The 15,488-nt window shown below is 47.8% G+C and overlaps 1 protein-coding gene across 4 annotated transcripts; it reads right to left on the reverse strand.

Annotated features, from left to right (window-relative positions):
• Positions 1-3,210: 3,210 nt before the first annotated feature.
• Positions 3,211-8,638, reverse strand: LOC307078515 (C2 calcium-dependent domain-containing protein 4C). Of its 4 annotated transcripts, XR_013811992.1 has the most exons (3): positions 8,394-8,468; positions 5,410-7,664; positions 3,211-4,817 (listed from the first exon to the last, which is right to left on the reverse strand). XR_013811992.1 is itself a non-coding variant. In XM_079740371.1 (2 exons), exon 2 carries the CDS (start codon positions 7,624-7,626, stop codon positions 6,355-6,357), a length of 1,272 nt encoding a protein of 423 aa, XP_079596497.1. In that variant the 5' UTR covers positions 7,627-7,755; positions 8,531-8,638; the 3' UTR covers positions 3,211-6,354. The 4 variants fall into 4 exon arrangements, 3 of the variants coding, with proteins under 3 accessions (XP_079596497.1, XP_079596498.1, XP_079596496.1); XM_079740371.1 differs by lacking the exon at positions 8,394-8,468 and adding an exon at positions 8,531-8,638 and having other exon boundaries at positions 3,211-7,755; XM_079740372.1 differs by lacking the exon at positions 8,394-8,468 and adding an exon at positions 8,531-8,618 and having other exon boundaries at positions 3,211-7,664.
• Between the last annotated feature and the right edge of the window lie 6,850 nt (positions 8,639-15,488).

The raw sequence follows: 15,488 nt of genomic DNA on the forward strand, positions 1-15,488 counted from the left end.
CATGCTTCTGATGTTACTGCGTTGTTTTAGAGGCAGGGCGCCCGTAGACACTGAGGAGGTCTCAGCAGCTCGTGATAGGGTGTGGAGCCGTTTGGGTTTCTATTAGCGCTTGGCTTCCCTTTGAGTTTCTGACAGGTCTGGCGCTGTTGCGAGGCTTTTAAAGACAGACGGGTTGCCAGTGTTGACCCGCGGTGAGGGGAGAAAAAGAGAGCCCAGCAGGATTTGTTTGGCGCCCGGTTAACACCCAAACGAAGAAGCCAGCATGCTGCAAATATATTGGCTGGCAATTTGAATATAAATTCTCAACCCCCCCAACCACTTTCAATCACTAGGCACCAATGTCTCGCTCACACGCAAACACACACACACACACACACACACACACACACACACACACATATAACTGCCTCCTCTTCATCTCTCTCTCACTACGTCCCTCCCTCTTTCTATCTCCGCGGTTACCTTTCCTGGCCACTTTCGGTCGCTCTCAGTCTCCCTTGAACTCTCTCTCTTCTCCTCCCTCCCTATCTCTCTTTCTCTCTCTCTCTCTCTCTCTCTCTCTCTCTCTCTCTACTCCTCCCTCCCTATCTCTCTCTCTCTCTCTCTACTCCTCCCTCCCTCCCTATCTCTCTCTCTCTCTCTACTCCTCCCTCCCTATCTCTCTCTCTCTCAATCTCTCTCTCTCTCCCTCTCTCTTTCTCTCTCAATCTCTCTCTCTCATCTCATTCCTTCACTCGATACCATTCTGTGCAACGGTTGCCATAGTAATTCCAAAGCCAATAATAGCCCTCCACCTTTCCTCCCTAAAGTCAGGGGAAGGCGAGCGAGGAAAATTGCCCCCAATCGAATTTGCCCTTGCAGAATACAGGTCTTCACTGCAGCATGGACAGGCAGCCACGCAGGTGAGGCCGTCCGGTGGACCCTGAGCCGAGGCAGGAGCCCTCCCAGCCCCACAGTGAGTCAGTGCCCAGCCCTGAAGCTCCGGAGCTCGGGTTTAGTCTACAGAGGACCGCATAAGAACTCAATATAAAAAGTGGTGCAAAAAAAACGTTGTCCTGGCGAGGCTAGGGGAGGGATACAAATATGTCGATTTATATTTTCACAAGTGCGCTCAAATTGTGTTTGCCTGTGTGTTTGCCTGTGTGGGTGTTTGAGTGTATGTGTGTGTGTGTGTGTGTGTGTGTGTGTGTGTGTGTGTGTTGTGGTGTGGTGTGGTGTGGTGTGTGTGTGTGTGTGTGTGTGTGTGTGTGTGTGTGTGTGTTGTGGTGTGGTGTGGTGTGCAGTGTGTGTGTGTGTGTGTGGAAGGTATTTTTCACTGCCATACTGAGCAGACGTGTAAGCACCAACCAAGGCAGAATCCAATTGGCAGCAGGTATGGGAAACTTAATAGCCTGTTTGTGTGTGTGTGTCTGTGTGCGTGTGTGTTTGTGTGTGCGTGCGTGTGCGTGTATGTATGTGTGTGTGTGTGTGTATGTGTGTATGTGTGGGGTTGTGTGTATGTGTGTGCGGACGTGTGTGTGTGTGTGTGTGTGTGTGTGTGTGTGTGTGTGTGTGTGTGTGTGTGTGTGTATGTGTTCATGTGATAAATTAGCCAGAGGACAGCAAGACTAATGAAACTTCAAAGGCAAAGAGAGCTTTCTCTTTTTGGATGTTAATGTTCCAGGTATTTCGTGCTGTTGCCATTGCTATTAGTATGTGTGTGTGTGTGTGTGTGTGTGTGTGTGTGGGGGGGGGGGGGGTAGGTGCCAGGCAAAAGCATGCATATAATCATCGCACACGTCCCCCACTAATCTCGACATGGGGTTCTAGGAAAAGCCCATTAGAGTAGAAGTCGCCCTGTCTTTAACATGGCACTCGTCAGGATGTGAAAGCATATTATAAAGTAGATATTTATACCATCTGTAAGACCTACATTTTAACAACTTATAATAGTTTTTCTTTTTAGAAAAAAGCTTTTTTTCCTTTCACCTGTCTGGCACCAGACTGGTAGCAACCTATTCTTTCTCTGCCGCTCTCTCTCTCTTTCTACCGACTTGGTGCCATGACTGTCTATCTGCCACACTGTGTGTGGGTGTGGTTTCACACCAGGCTTGGGACATTCCCTGGAACCTGTCAATTAAAACCAGGCAGCATGGTGCAGCAGGCAGCATGGTGAGGCACTGATTGTGTCTGCTTGCGTCTGCCCGGCGCGTCAACGTAAACTTAATTTAGCACAGATTCAAAGGAGACAGAGATCCTCTGAACTGTGCTGATGGTTGGGGACAGAAGGCTGTTAGCCAGGCAGGGTGGTGAGGTGTGGGTGACCACAGAGCATGTGTCTCTCAGCTACATGATGGATCGGGTAATTAGAGTGAGAGAGGATACTTGTGGAGTAGGATTGGTGGTGGAGGCCGGGGGGTGAATGTGGTGATTATAAGGATATGATTGTATTTCAGGTTGGAAATTGTCGCTGTCGCCTCTGATGTTCTGAGGTGATGTCAACGAACACACCGGATTAGAGATTTATTTGGAATATAGTTTAATTGAATTAAAACAGGGCATACATACAGCAATTATGAGACTAGTCAAGGGTTTTGTAATACTCTTAGTAGCCAGTTATCTTAGAAAGAGAACAGAAATACAGTGTAATACTCTCATCACACAACACAGAGCAGAAACAAACAGGGGTAAAGAGTCATTCGTCTATCATCTGTGTTGGATAGGAATGAGTAGATTGGGATATCAAGTAAAGGATTGGCACATTTCATTAGAGTTTTTCAACCGTCAAGACAGGAAGACTTTGTAAGTGTGGCATTGTGAGGAGTATAAGCTCTACTGTGGAATCTGCAGCGAAATATACAAAACTAGATTTTTTAAACCCCCCACAGATACTCCATTTATTATTCAAATCAAGAGCCATTCACTCCTCTGTAACTAAATACTAATTAAGCTGTTATTAAGTGCTGAGATTTATTTTTTGGCTGCACCATCAAGGGAGATAATGGGAAAGTTAATTCTGCTAATTCTGCTAATTCAGCGTGGATCAAAATTAAGTGTAGTATTGAAATCCACGAAGGGTGCAATTAAGTCCCCCGGAACAAACTTTAAAATCTATAAGTTCCGTTGTACTGCACTTCGCCAGGCTTATCGAAAGTACAACTTACACCATGCAGTTAGAGACACAAGGAACCGATTGCAGCTGCAGTCGATTCAAAGCGACATCCAGCTAATTGCTAATTGCTTCAGTTTTATTGCATGCAATAACTGTCATTCGTGGAATTAAGTTGAATGATTATCTGACAAATAAAATGCCTCCGTTTGGCAGGGTGTGTTCACGCTCCGGTGGTTTTAGGACTAAACTCAGGAGTGATTTGTGTTGAGGGGGGAGGGGTCTGTTGACCGATGGGAGGAGTCTGTTGACCGGTGGGAGGAGTCTGTTGACCGATGGGAGGAGTGATAAGCATAGTCAGCCAACAGAGCATCAGCCGGCAGATCTGATGTATCCCCTACCAGACATAATTTAACTTGTTACCCGAGGCTTATGTTGTGAGACCACGTGAGTAATAAAGTAGTGATTCCAGCCTCCATCAAGGAGTAATAGGATCATTGTTTCTTACGCAGTTTGTTGGTTACTGCTGTACTATTACACAAAAACAAAATATGATGCCTAAAGAGCATTTGGACGTAGATGTATTTATTCAGTAAGAAGCGACCATACCATATTCATAAATCATTTTGACATATGTAAAAAAAAGAACATGCACAACCAAATCAAACATCCGGTATTAACTCCAATCAAGTCAACGGGTTCCCTTGTTGATAAGATATAGATGCAGGTCGACATACCGTATAACTAAAACAGGGGTTTTTGATAAGGCGGCTGTTTCTGCAGTTCCACACAGAAGATACACGCCACTTGGCCAACGTGCAGAAGTGGTCGGGTAATTGGACTGTCTAGAGTCACTCCTGTTATCCTCCCCATACCTAAGTCTTCCCAAGCAGAAGGACAACGAGCAAAGCAATCAGCGACCGAAATACACCACCAACACCGTCCAGAAAAGAATCACATTTTACAAAACCAGGACAAGCGGCCAAAACATGAACTCAGAGCTTCTATTTTACACAACCCAAAGAGGGAAACGTGTAGTACTGTTTTAGTCATGCTACATGCTACCCACCAATAGGCAGAGGAGGGGCCACAGAGAGGAGACTCTATGGTTACTATTCAGGAACAAACAGAAACACGGTGACCCTTACAAGCAGGATCAGGTTGTTTGCTTGCAGGAAATAATTATCCGACATTGTTTGTACCGTACAGATCTGGGACTTCCACACCACAGCAGAAACAACCCCACGCCCAGTGTCATGACAACAGCATCTAAAGCGTACGGCGCACATTAACGGCATGGCTACAAGTGCCTTACAAACACTAGGCATGGAGGCACGGGCGAGGAACTCAGATTAAGCACGAGTGGCATTGTGCACCGACCCTGCAAAACAACAACTCTACCGGGCCCCTTCTGTAATGAGCCCTGCTTTTCTTCTCCATAAACAACCAAACAAAAAATAATCTAGAATGAGGCTCACTTTGATATATTCCTCTGGATGGCACAACTAAAGAGAAGGTCCGGTTGTTATTTCCTTTTTTCCTTTCTTTTTTTCTTTCTTGTTTCCCTGCTTCACCGCCTCGACACTCGAGTCCGCAATCACACCCAATTTGCTCTCGTTTCTTAAGAGGGACGGCGCAGCACGCCGGGAGTGGAGGGGACCATTGTTCACGTCCACACACTTGTTCTCGTTCTTCTGTGTTTCGCCCCTCGTCGTCGCGGTCTGCTGGGCTGTTGGTGAGGACAAGAGGGGGGCTGAAATAAACCGTCGTCATGCAGTGATCTGGAGGACTGCCCTCGCTCAGGGCCGGCTGAATGGAGCCTGACTCATGGCTGATTGAATTCATCGTACATCCCACCGCTTGATACAAATCGTACACAACAGTTGGATTCAATTGAAAACATACAAAAAGAGAGTACAAATGTCACAGGATACACATATAAAATCATGCCCACAACTTGGGAGACTGACACACTCGCCGCACTCGCAATACTCTCTGTCTTAACCCCTGTCACTCTTTAGCTCTCTCTCCCTCACACACACAATCACACACTAACACACACACACACACACACACACACACACACACAAACACAATTGCGCACACACACACACACACACAATTGCGCACACACACAATTACGCACACACACACACACACACACAATTGCACACACACACAATCGCACACACACGCGCGCACACACATAAACTAAGGCTTTTGGGCTTCATGATATACATTTGCAATAGACAAGCGCACAAAAATCCACAGCTAACATATTCATGTCATGCAAATGAAGGCGCCGGGGCTCTATTCTTCACGCAGGCAGTCGCCATGCGGCCCCGCGATTGCTTGGTTTCCCCCTCTCCTCCGCGGCGGCCCCAACAGCTGGGATCAAAGGATCATTTGCACATCACGATGTAGTGCCACTTCAAAGACGGCACGATCCCCACACACAAAAAAGCAGATTTTGTGCCCGCTAGATACACAGTGCACTGTAGCACTGTACACTGTGCACTGTCACACCTTGTACTATTGTGGATATATATATATATATATATATATGTTTATACACACACACACACACACACACACACACACACACACACACACACACACACACACACACACACACACACACACACACACACCATGTTATGTTAACACAACCATGCCACATGAGAAACACACGTGCAAAGCGCAGGCGGAGACAGGCAGCGGCCTGAGTTGCTCTCGGGCTGAGTTGATCTGTCGGCAGCGACGCCGCCACCATCGCCGTAGTAACGCGGTGTTGGGCCGTTCGTTGGGGGCTTCCTCCACAGAGATGACCTTTCCCCTGTGATGTTTCTCTCCCTGAATGCCTGTTTGAGCGGCCGCGGCCCCCCCCACCGCGCCCACACGGAGTGCGGTGTGTGGGGAAACGTTCAGACGGTTTAATGAGAGTGCACAGGCCACCAGGGGAGCCTTAATCCTGTCCAGGGAGACGGGGGCTTCTACTTTCATCTCTAAATGGTTCGGACACAGCTCCCATCCGACTTTTTATTAGCGTTAACAAAGCGGTCACTTGGCGGTTACTTCCGAGTGTGGCGGGGCGAAAAGGAAGGGGGGAGGGGGAGTGCTGGGGACGAGGCGACGGTGAAAACCGCCGTCCGGCAATCGTTGTGTTTCTCTTGGGTCTTCGTCTTGGGGGGGGATTTTTCTTTGCAACAAAAAACTTTTATCCTCCTCCTCCTCCTCCTCCTCCTCCTCCTCCTCCTCCTCCACGCCTAGGTCCCCGAGACCAGCTTGCTGAGGGCCACCTCCCTCTCCCCCAGCAGGGTGTCTCTCTTCAGGCTGGTGCCCTTGTTCACCACCTTGATCTTCAGCGCCAGGCTCTTCACCTGCGCGGGCGTGACGGCGTCGAAGAAGAAGTCCTCGTTGAAGACAGGGTTGCGGCTGTTCTTGATGATGTTGCTGCGCTGCTTCTGCTGCTTGCCCGGGTTGAGGTACACCGCCACGCAGCAGTGGATGCTCTTGATGTCCACCGCCTTGTCGTACAGGCTCTCCGCCGCCAGCACACGCACGCGCAGCCGCGCCGTGCCGGCGTCGTAGTTGGCGCTGACGCGCACCGTGCCGCCCTTGTGCAGGTTGACCGTGTGCTCGCGCGGGCCGTGCTCCGAGCCGTGGAGCCGGCGCTGGGCGCTGGGGCTGGGCTCGGCCGAGCTGCCCTCGTCCGTGGAGAGGGAGCTGTGGCGGGCCAAGGTGCGCTTGGCCTTCACCACCTTGGCCTGCGTCTCGTGGGTGAAGATCTTGAGCAGCGAGGCCGAGCGCGACAGCAGCGGGGAGGTGAAGGGCGAGGACTCGGCCGAGGAGCAGGTGTCGCTCTCGCCGCCGCTGAAGTAGCGGTAGGGGTTCATGTGGGAGGAGCTGAAGTCGGCCGGGTTCAGGTGGTTGGCGGTGGAGGAGGCGGCACCCGCCTCGACGCCCTTCCCCCCGCCCTTCCTCTGGGCGCTGGGGGAGGTGGCGGGGCTGGGCAGGTCGCAGTGGAACAGCGACTCCTTGCGGCGGGTGTGGGGGCTCTCCTTGAGCGTGGCGAAGCCGTAGGAGGTCTGCGTCTTGGGCACGTACGGCAGGGACATGGCGGTCTGCGACTGGGGGTCGGCGTTGGTGTCGCCGGCCACCACGTCGTCGGCGCTCTCGATCTGGATGATGTGGCGGTTGGCGGCGTGGCGCAGGAGGTTCTTGGTGTCCCCCGCCAGCCTGGCCACCAGCCGGGGGCTGCGAGGGCTGCTGATCTTCTTACCGCCGCCGCCGCCGCCGCCGCCGCCCCCGATGGCGTTCTCCGACGCCGACGGCCGCAGGCTCTCTTTGGGCTTGGGCTCCGGGACTTCGGGCTCGGGGGGGTTGTTGACCAGCTTGGGGGGGATGAAGAAGTCGGGGATCTTGTCGGGGGTGAGGACGTTGCTGTAGCCCAGGGCGGCGCCCTTCTTGTCCCCGTTCTCGCCCTGCCGCAGCACGCCCGTCTCCACCGAGCCGCGGATCTTGTCCAGCATCCACATGGTCCAGCCTGGTCCCACCTGGTCCCACCTGGTCCCACCTGGTGGAGGTGAAGAGGTAGGCGTGAGTGGGGGGGGGCGGGGGGAGGCTGGGCAGGGGGGAGGAGGGACAGAGGAGGAGGTGGCGTCTGTCTGCAAGAGATAACAGACGATGAGATTTGAGTCACTGCAGTGAGTTGGCTTTCAGTGCTGATGAGCACTTTGTTAACAAATAGTTCTCACTAATATCAACTAATATATTACAGAAATGAGGGGAGTGGTGATGTTTTGTATTTTTTTTTAAGTTAAGAGATTGCAATTTTTTCAATTAGATAATAAGTCAAATCTCCTTGAAGAAATGCGTTGAAACAAAACACCTGTGGATTCAAACGATCGAACTACAGAAATGACGGTAATGGCGAACGGATCCCTACGTTGTTTCTCTGATCAAATGGATTGGCTCATTAACCAAAACGTAAAATCATGATTATTTGTGAAAATCTTTTTTTTTTTTGCTTTTTTTCGGACAATGAAGAGAATAATGTTCAAGAGACATTATTGGACATTCATTTCCTAAAATAAAAGATAGTGTCTTATTTTAGCGACCAATCATTATTATGAAACTGATTTTCCTTTTTATCCTTAAACCTTTGCTTTTGCGTCAAACTTTTTATTTTAACAAACATTCTAAAAGCAAAACCGTTTCAAGAAAAAAGCAAATGATTAAACACATTTGTTTTAAAAACGAGTTAATTATCAAAAGCGCCACAGATGCCACGACGATCCAATACCCGTGTGCCGTGCGTAAAGCCATAACATCCATTTGGTTGTAAATATATAAGAAACCACCTTGCAACAACTTTCAGAAGAAGACAGAAACATTAGTGCAGCAACTGATCGCCTGTTGAACGCGGTTTGGGTTACTTACGATGACGTATAAAGGCTGACTTTCTGCTCTCCCCGGCTCCCTCTGTAACAGGTGTCACTCCTCCGCCTGCGATAACCCAATGCGCGTGTTGTCGGTGCGCTCTCAGATAGCCTCCTGCAGGAGACTGGTGCCGAGCGATGGTTTTTATAGACTGTCACCGTGGAGCGGGAAGCAGCTGACCAATACGATATGGACCTCATGAGATTGTCCCCTTCAAGTAGGCTACCTGCATGGTTGGATTTCAGGGGTGGACAATTCTACCATTAGGTTTAAAATATGTTCAATTATGAGCGGGAGGTATTTTGTTAATTGATTCTATATTGCCCTGAATGCCAAAAGGCAACGCCTTCATTACTTAAAGAACAATAATTAGTATTTAGGCAAGATGAATATTTGCTTTTGGGTATTTTGTAGGCCCATCATGTAGGCCTATGTGTCGATATGTTTTTTCTCGTTTATGCAACCAGGCTGTGTATAGAAATAAGAGCGTCCACATGCTTCAGAAACAAGGGTAAACAGAAGAAACAAAAAAAAGTCTTGTGAATAAACGACATCAATGCGATGCTCAGAAAACCTTTCGACGTCAAAAGAAAAAAAGAAGCGTGTTCGACCAAGAAGAGAAAATGCAGCCCTCTTAGCGGACCGAGCGACCTGGCTTTGCACCTAAATAACATTTACTGCAGCCTTTGTCTAACTTTCGATTTTAACCAAGCGTTACCGTTTCCTTGGGAACAACTGTGGCAACAACTAGATTAGCCTGTCTAAAAATGAGAAAGTCCCCATCGACTTCATTGATTAGGAGATCAAGCTGTCGAACGCTGGCCTATCTCGGTTCCATGGAAAAGCAGCGCTAGGAAAAGTGCAGAGTGAGTGCAAGGCTAACCTTAATGGCTGAAAATCTGTGGCACAATACTGACTGACGTCAACAAAGACCGTGTTGTTTCATCAAAGCTGCCTAACAATAGCAATGGATAAACAGCTACTTTTAACAGCAAATGATGCCAAAGAGTTGGCTTGTGTTTAATTGTGCTATTGCTTTCTTAGAGTTGTTCCATAAGTGTAGCCCTATTTTTTCATCATTAATGTAAAGTGATTGAAATGAGTGCTTTGAAGATGAGGCTATTTAGAGAGTGGCAAATTCCAACCTTTATTGGAAATAACTGTTTAGTAAAAGAAAAATGGATTCGTTTTGTAGATTCTTCAATGCACCTACCAACACCAACATATGTGTGCCTTGTCTCTGCCAAACAATACAATTCTTAGTGTGTCTCTGACCATCCTGCACAAACATCCTGTTCACCTGCTTATGCTCATAGTCATGCAGACACTCACGCACAAAATACACAGCCATTTCCATATCTTGTTGCTCTTTTATGCCGCAACCATCACAAACACACACACACACACACATCACACACACACACACACACACACACACACACACACACACACACACACACACAGGAGAGGATAAACCTGTCTCATGACATTCTTAAACTCTTAATAAATATTAACCCGGACATACCTGTTTCTCTCAGACTGGCATGAACCATGTAGACTGTAGAGGTTGAGCCCGAGAAGGGTCTAAGGTGTGGTGTTGGTAATGTTTTGTTGCGTGTTTCTCCGTTCAGCGAAGGATACAATTTCAACGCTGGTTCTTTAGAGGTCAAACTCACCAATGGCCCTCTTCTGATGGAAAGGGCTGTAAAAAGAAGCATTGTGTGCGCTGCAGATGTGGTCTGAGTGTCTGAACCTTTACCTAGTGCTGTCTATCAGCAACCAGCCGATACCCTCATCCGTCAACAAGCCCTGTAGAACCTTATGTAACATGCTACATACCACATGTCATGAATGCATGTCAGCTATGGGGTGAGTATGTTAAACATGATATATATATATATATATATATGTATATATATATATATAAGGAGCAATAAAGCACCTAGAACAAATGGTATTGTGTCGAACATAACAGGCAGAACCTAGCTTGACGTCACCCTCAACTCTACAGTAGAACACGTTGTGAATATACACAAAGAAAGACATCCAAGAACACAAAGGAAAGCTCCTTGTTCTTGACCCTTCCAAGGCAGTGAGGCCCCCTGACAAGTCCCTCCAGTTAAAGGGAGCTCTAGAAAAGGAGAGTGCGAGCCTCTTCACAACCTTCTTTCACAAGACCTGATATTTGTGTGTACTGCGTTTGTTTGAAGGATCTTACATCTGAGACAGCCAGAAATCAAAGAGAACAGTCAAGAGGAAATACTTCGGTGTCTTCGATGCACACGCACACACACACACGCACGCACGCACGCACGCACGCACGCACGCACGCACGCACACACGCACGCACACACGCACACACACACACACACACACACACACACACACACACAAACTCTCTCTCTCTTTGGGTCGTGCAACCTATAAATCAAGTAGAAGTATGTTTAATAGCTACTAGCACCTTGGATACTGTCCTGTTGCACAGGGACAGGTTTCAAGTGTTAAGTGTTGGTTAAGTGTAAATACTGCTAGCTAGATATGCATCAATATATATATATATATATATCAGTATAGTGTTCCTGCACATAGGGCTTGCACACTTAAAAATACATCACGGCTATGGTATTGTTAAAACTTAAATAATTGGAGATATACCGTAACCTAGGCTTATCAAACCTTTGTATCGCTTCTCGCTGGAGAACCACTGTCGCAGTTTCAAACACAACAATGTCAACCCATTATGACAACAATAAATAATGACCTGAGGAGCATTACTACAAATAGCATTCCTTTTCCCCTTTTACAATGTACAAACCCTGTACTGTCCAACTACCTGCTGTCTTCCCAAGAGAAGGGAGCTGGGACATGACAAAACCTATGCAGTGGACCTGGGAGTCGTTTTGTCAATAGTGTGTATTCACGTGTGTGCGCGTATTGTTATGGTGATTTATTGTGTGTGTGTTATGGAGATTGAGTAGATGGTCAATTGTTGCAGTCGTGCCATAATAATCAGAGGAGCATCACGTAGTCCATATTTGCCCAATTTCCTCTTATTGTGGCTTTCCATCTTTTCTTCCTGCCAGCTCGCTCTCCCCTCCTCCCCAACAACTTGCGTTGCCATGGAGACATCTCATCTTCTGACATACGGATCTCCCCTCTGCCGAACCACCACCCAACCCCCAACCTGACCCCCACCCCCCAGCCCATCCGCCCATCTTCGTCCATCTCACCTCGGCTCACATCTCCAATCTGTGCTTTTCATGTGAGGAGGACTGGAAAGGCCGACAGACCGGCCGACTGACCAACAGACCGACAGTCACTCTTGTCCCTCCTTCCCCCCGTGGTGCAGCCAGCGGCACCCAGCAAGGGGGGGCTCTCTCACCCAGCGAGGAACCCCCTGACCCGCACCACACCACTGGGGGTCGGATGGGGTCGTGGGAGCCCTTCCCAGGGTGCCCTTCGATGGCACCACCGGGGGCCGACTGAGGAACACCTCCCAGTTTGAGCACGGAGCAAAGTCCCTCACCATCCCTCCTCCTGGTGAACCGGGAGCGAACGGCGACACGTGTGACGGTGAGTAAACGAAACGCGCTGGGGTTTAAAACCACGGCTGGACAAATGCCAGCGGCGTTTGAGTGAGCCACCGCTTGCCTCGATTGACCGGTATTGTGTAGCCTGGAGGTCAAAAGGGTGGTGGGGGGGTTAATGGAGTCTACGGGAAAACACAGTTTGTCTTTGGGAGAGAAGAGCAGCAGTGGCAGTAGGAGGGTGGAGGCGGGGGGGGGGGGGGTATTGGACAGCAGAGGCAGTTCAGCCTGGGAAGAGGAGATTGGAGCGGGAGGAGCAGAGAGCATGCAGTGAATTACTGTGATTATGATGACTGACAGAATCTCTGTATGCAGCACGCCCCCCCTCCCCCTCACACAAACACACACAACATTGCATGATTGGTGTAGTATATATAGGCTTCCACCTTTGCGTCAACATGAATGAATTTTAAAGCATTTCAGAAGGTACTGCTTTTTATTTCAGAATAGTGGCGACCAATTCAACAATTCAATTCCAATTCATAATATTGGTCTTCACCAATAGGAAAGTGTAAGAGGAATATGAACAGTATATATTATACGTTTGGGAGGACTCACAGTATAATGTACGGTGTTTATTTGCAGAGGGGGGTCCATGAAATGGAATTGGTGAACAACTAAGGTCCATAGAAATATTATTATTTGGAGAAGCAGTTGCATTTTAAAAACATGGTAGAATTTAAGACAACAATAAAGTATTTAACTGTCAAATACAAGAGGTTTCCTGACATTTTGTTTTACATGCAGTTCAGCATTGAAGTTATCTGACAATGTTCAACCCAAACTGCAAAGAACTTAGCACATTCGATATACTTCCAATATGGATCTCATTGGCATTGAAAAGATAATTGGCCACATGCCATCCAGATGTTTAATTGAATTTTATTTTGAGTCTCCACCTAATGAGACTATAGTGCGAAAAGAAGTAAGATTTTGCTGCCCTCTAGAGGTCGAAAGAAACAGTTAAACGCAGACATTTGCACACTTTGATTTTAACAGCTGTTAACTTTACGTATAGGTCAAAGTGTATTTTACTAACACATTCGAAATTATCAAAAAAATAATTTTGAAGGCTCTGAGGATAATAGTCACTAAAGTTAATATTTTTTATAAATGGTATTTATCAAATCCTTTAACGGGGCAAACTTATATTGAAAAGCATCAGGAAGATCAAGGTGTCTTTTACATCAATAATTGAGATGCAGGCATCTAACCCTGGTAAAATACCTCATCTTTATTCCGTGAGGATCGAAATTGATATATGCTATGCTTTAATTTGGCTGAACCAATGAGAGAACACTAGAGCGACCTTCTTGACCCATCAACTTGATCGTCTGGCAAGGGTTCATGCGTCCCCACACACTGAACACTCAAGAGATTGCATGAGGTCTTCAGGCTCTTCTCAGACCTTTCCCAAGAAGGTCTGAGAAGAACAAAAAAAAAAGAAATCACAGAAAAAGTGTCGGACAGCATCAGGAGATGCTTTGAAGTCTCCACGATTATGAATGTGACTACTGGCCATTACAAGCTCTCCTAAATACAGAGCCGAGCGAGAGAGCAAGTGAAAAGGAAAGAAAGCCTTGCCTCTCAGAGCTCGTCCTGAATCACACATTTAAACACAAAATCCATTGGTTAATCCCCATTTGTTGACTCGCCCAAAGAGCTTTTAGTGAAACTCCAATCGTCTTCAACACCAATCATACCTGCAGATCCCATCTCTGTGTACACCGCGGCCTCAAGAAGACCACTTCGACATCTAATAAAGTTCTTTATTTTAGGTTTTAAATAGATTTACAAAGCATAAGAAAAAAAAGAAAAAACAAACGAGAAAAAAAATAATACATCAAGTGATCGTCAAAATATCCACATGTGCATATCAAGGTAGAGATTGTAAACAGTCTTTCGAAGCCAAAAAAGGTGAGTTTTGGTGGTGGGGGGAGGGGAAAAACAGCATGTTGGACGAGTGTTTGTTCTCTCGTGGGTTAAACTGCGCTGAAAAGGCTTGTGTTCGTTATATCCATGAGGTTTATGTTGGTTTCCACGGCGGGGAGGGGGGTCAAAGGCTCCCTCGGCGATGGTGCCCACAAACCAGAGCTCAGAGCCCGGGGAGGATGCGCGAAGTTATGGGGCTACAGAAAAACACAAACATGTGACCCCGAGCGAAATTCCATTAATCCGAGCACAACACGAGAGGAAGGCTGGGGGAGCGCTCCGGAACACTGGATGGGCGGGACGACGGATGACCGTTCAGGCGCGGCTTACAGGCTGTGGGAGTGGCTATTGGGTGGTTTACATCTCCGTGTGATGGTGAACAACCTTGACTTCTCTTCGCCATGAAGAGTCTAGAGCATCATCCGTTGGGACTTCTCCCGTGGGCAACCCCTTGGGAATAACCCGGGGTTTCAACAATCACAGCAATTATTGCATACAAGATATATATTCTTTTTAAAAATCAATAGCCCACACCTTAAATTTGGAAATAGGTACATCAAAATAGTAAAAGAGCGAAGACGACGTCATACAAGTCATGGTACGATACAAATTACACATGTTTTGGATGGAGCACAAATCCAGATCAATTTCCCCCACCGACAACCCCAAACCAGACCCAAACACCAGGAAGACATCACGACCACGGGCTGGAGACACTGCCTTCTGGCCCGTGCAGACTGAGCAAAGTGAAGCCTGTTCACATTGCTGCTCTACCTCGCCCCATCCACACTGGTCTCTTCTAGTCAAACTGGATCAAAACAATGGTTCACACATAATTCTAAGCAAATGTTGGAAACCACCACTTGTTTAGACTATTGCCGTCTGTATATCTGCGTCTGCTTCCGTACTGGATGGGGGGACAGATCGAACACATTGGTAGCAGGAACCGCTATTTGAGTCCTGAAAATCAGGCCGTGAAATCCCCATCATTACAACGCTGCATACGGACGAGGACAAAAAAGAAGAAAAAAAAATAACTAGCAACACTCGGCTAATCCAGCCGGTGCGTGCGAGGCCTCCTGAATCATTCACAGCGTCACCGGATCTCTGGTGATGCAACAGGCGAGGGTTCAGAGACTCCGGTAACCTAAGATGGCTGCTGCCCAGTCGACAGTAACGGGAGGGGCAGAACTGAAGGTCTGGCATAAAGTGACCATCGGGCAGCTAATACCCAGCGTCATCGCTCCATGCCCTCTTCTGGGCCGAGGACCACGGCAGTGACCTGCTCTGAACCAAACGTACATGGACACGACACACACACGCACACACGTCCAACACACCTCTGTCCAAAGACAACCTTAGTCCTGTCTGGGAGACTAGAGGGTTGGCTGTGGGGACCGGCGGTCTCTGGTTACTCACGCCAGATGCTCAGATGTACG

Source organism: Pollachius pollachius (assembly GCF_949987615.1).
Source record: "Pollachius pollachius genome assembly, chromosome: 7".
In the NCBI taxonomy this organism is placed as follows: domain Eukaryota; kingdom Metazoa; phylum Chordata; class Actinopteri; order Gadiformes; family Gadidae; genus Pollachius; species Pollachius pollachius.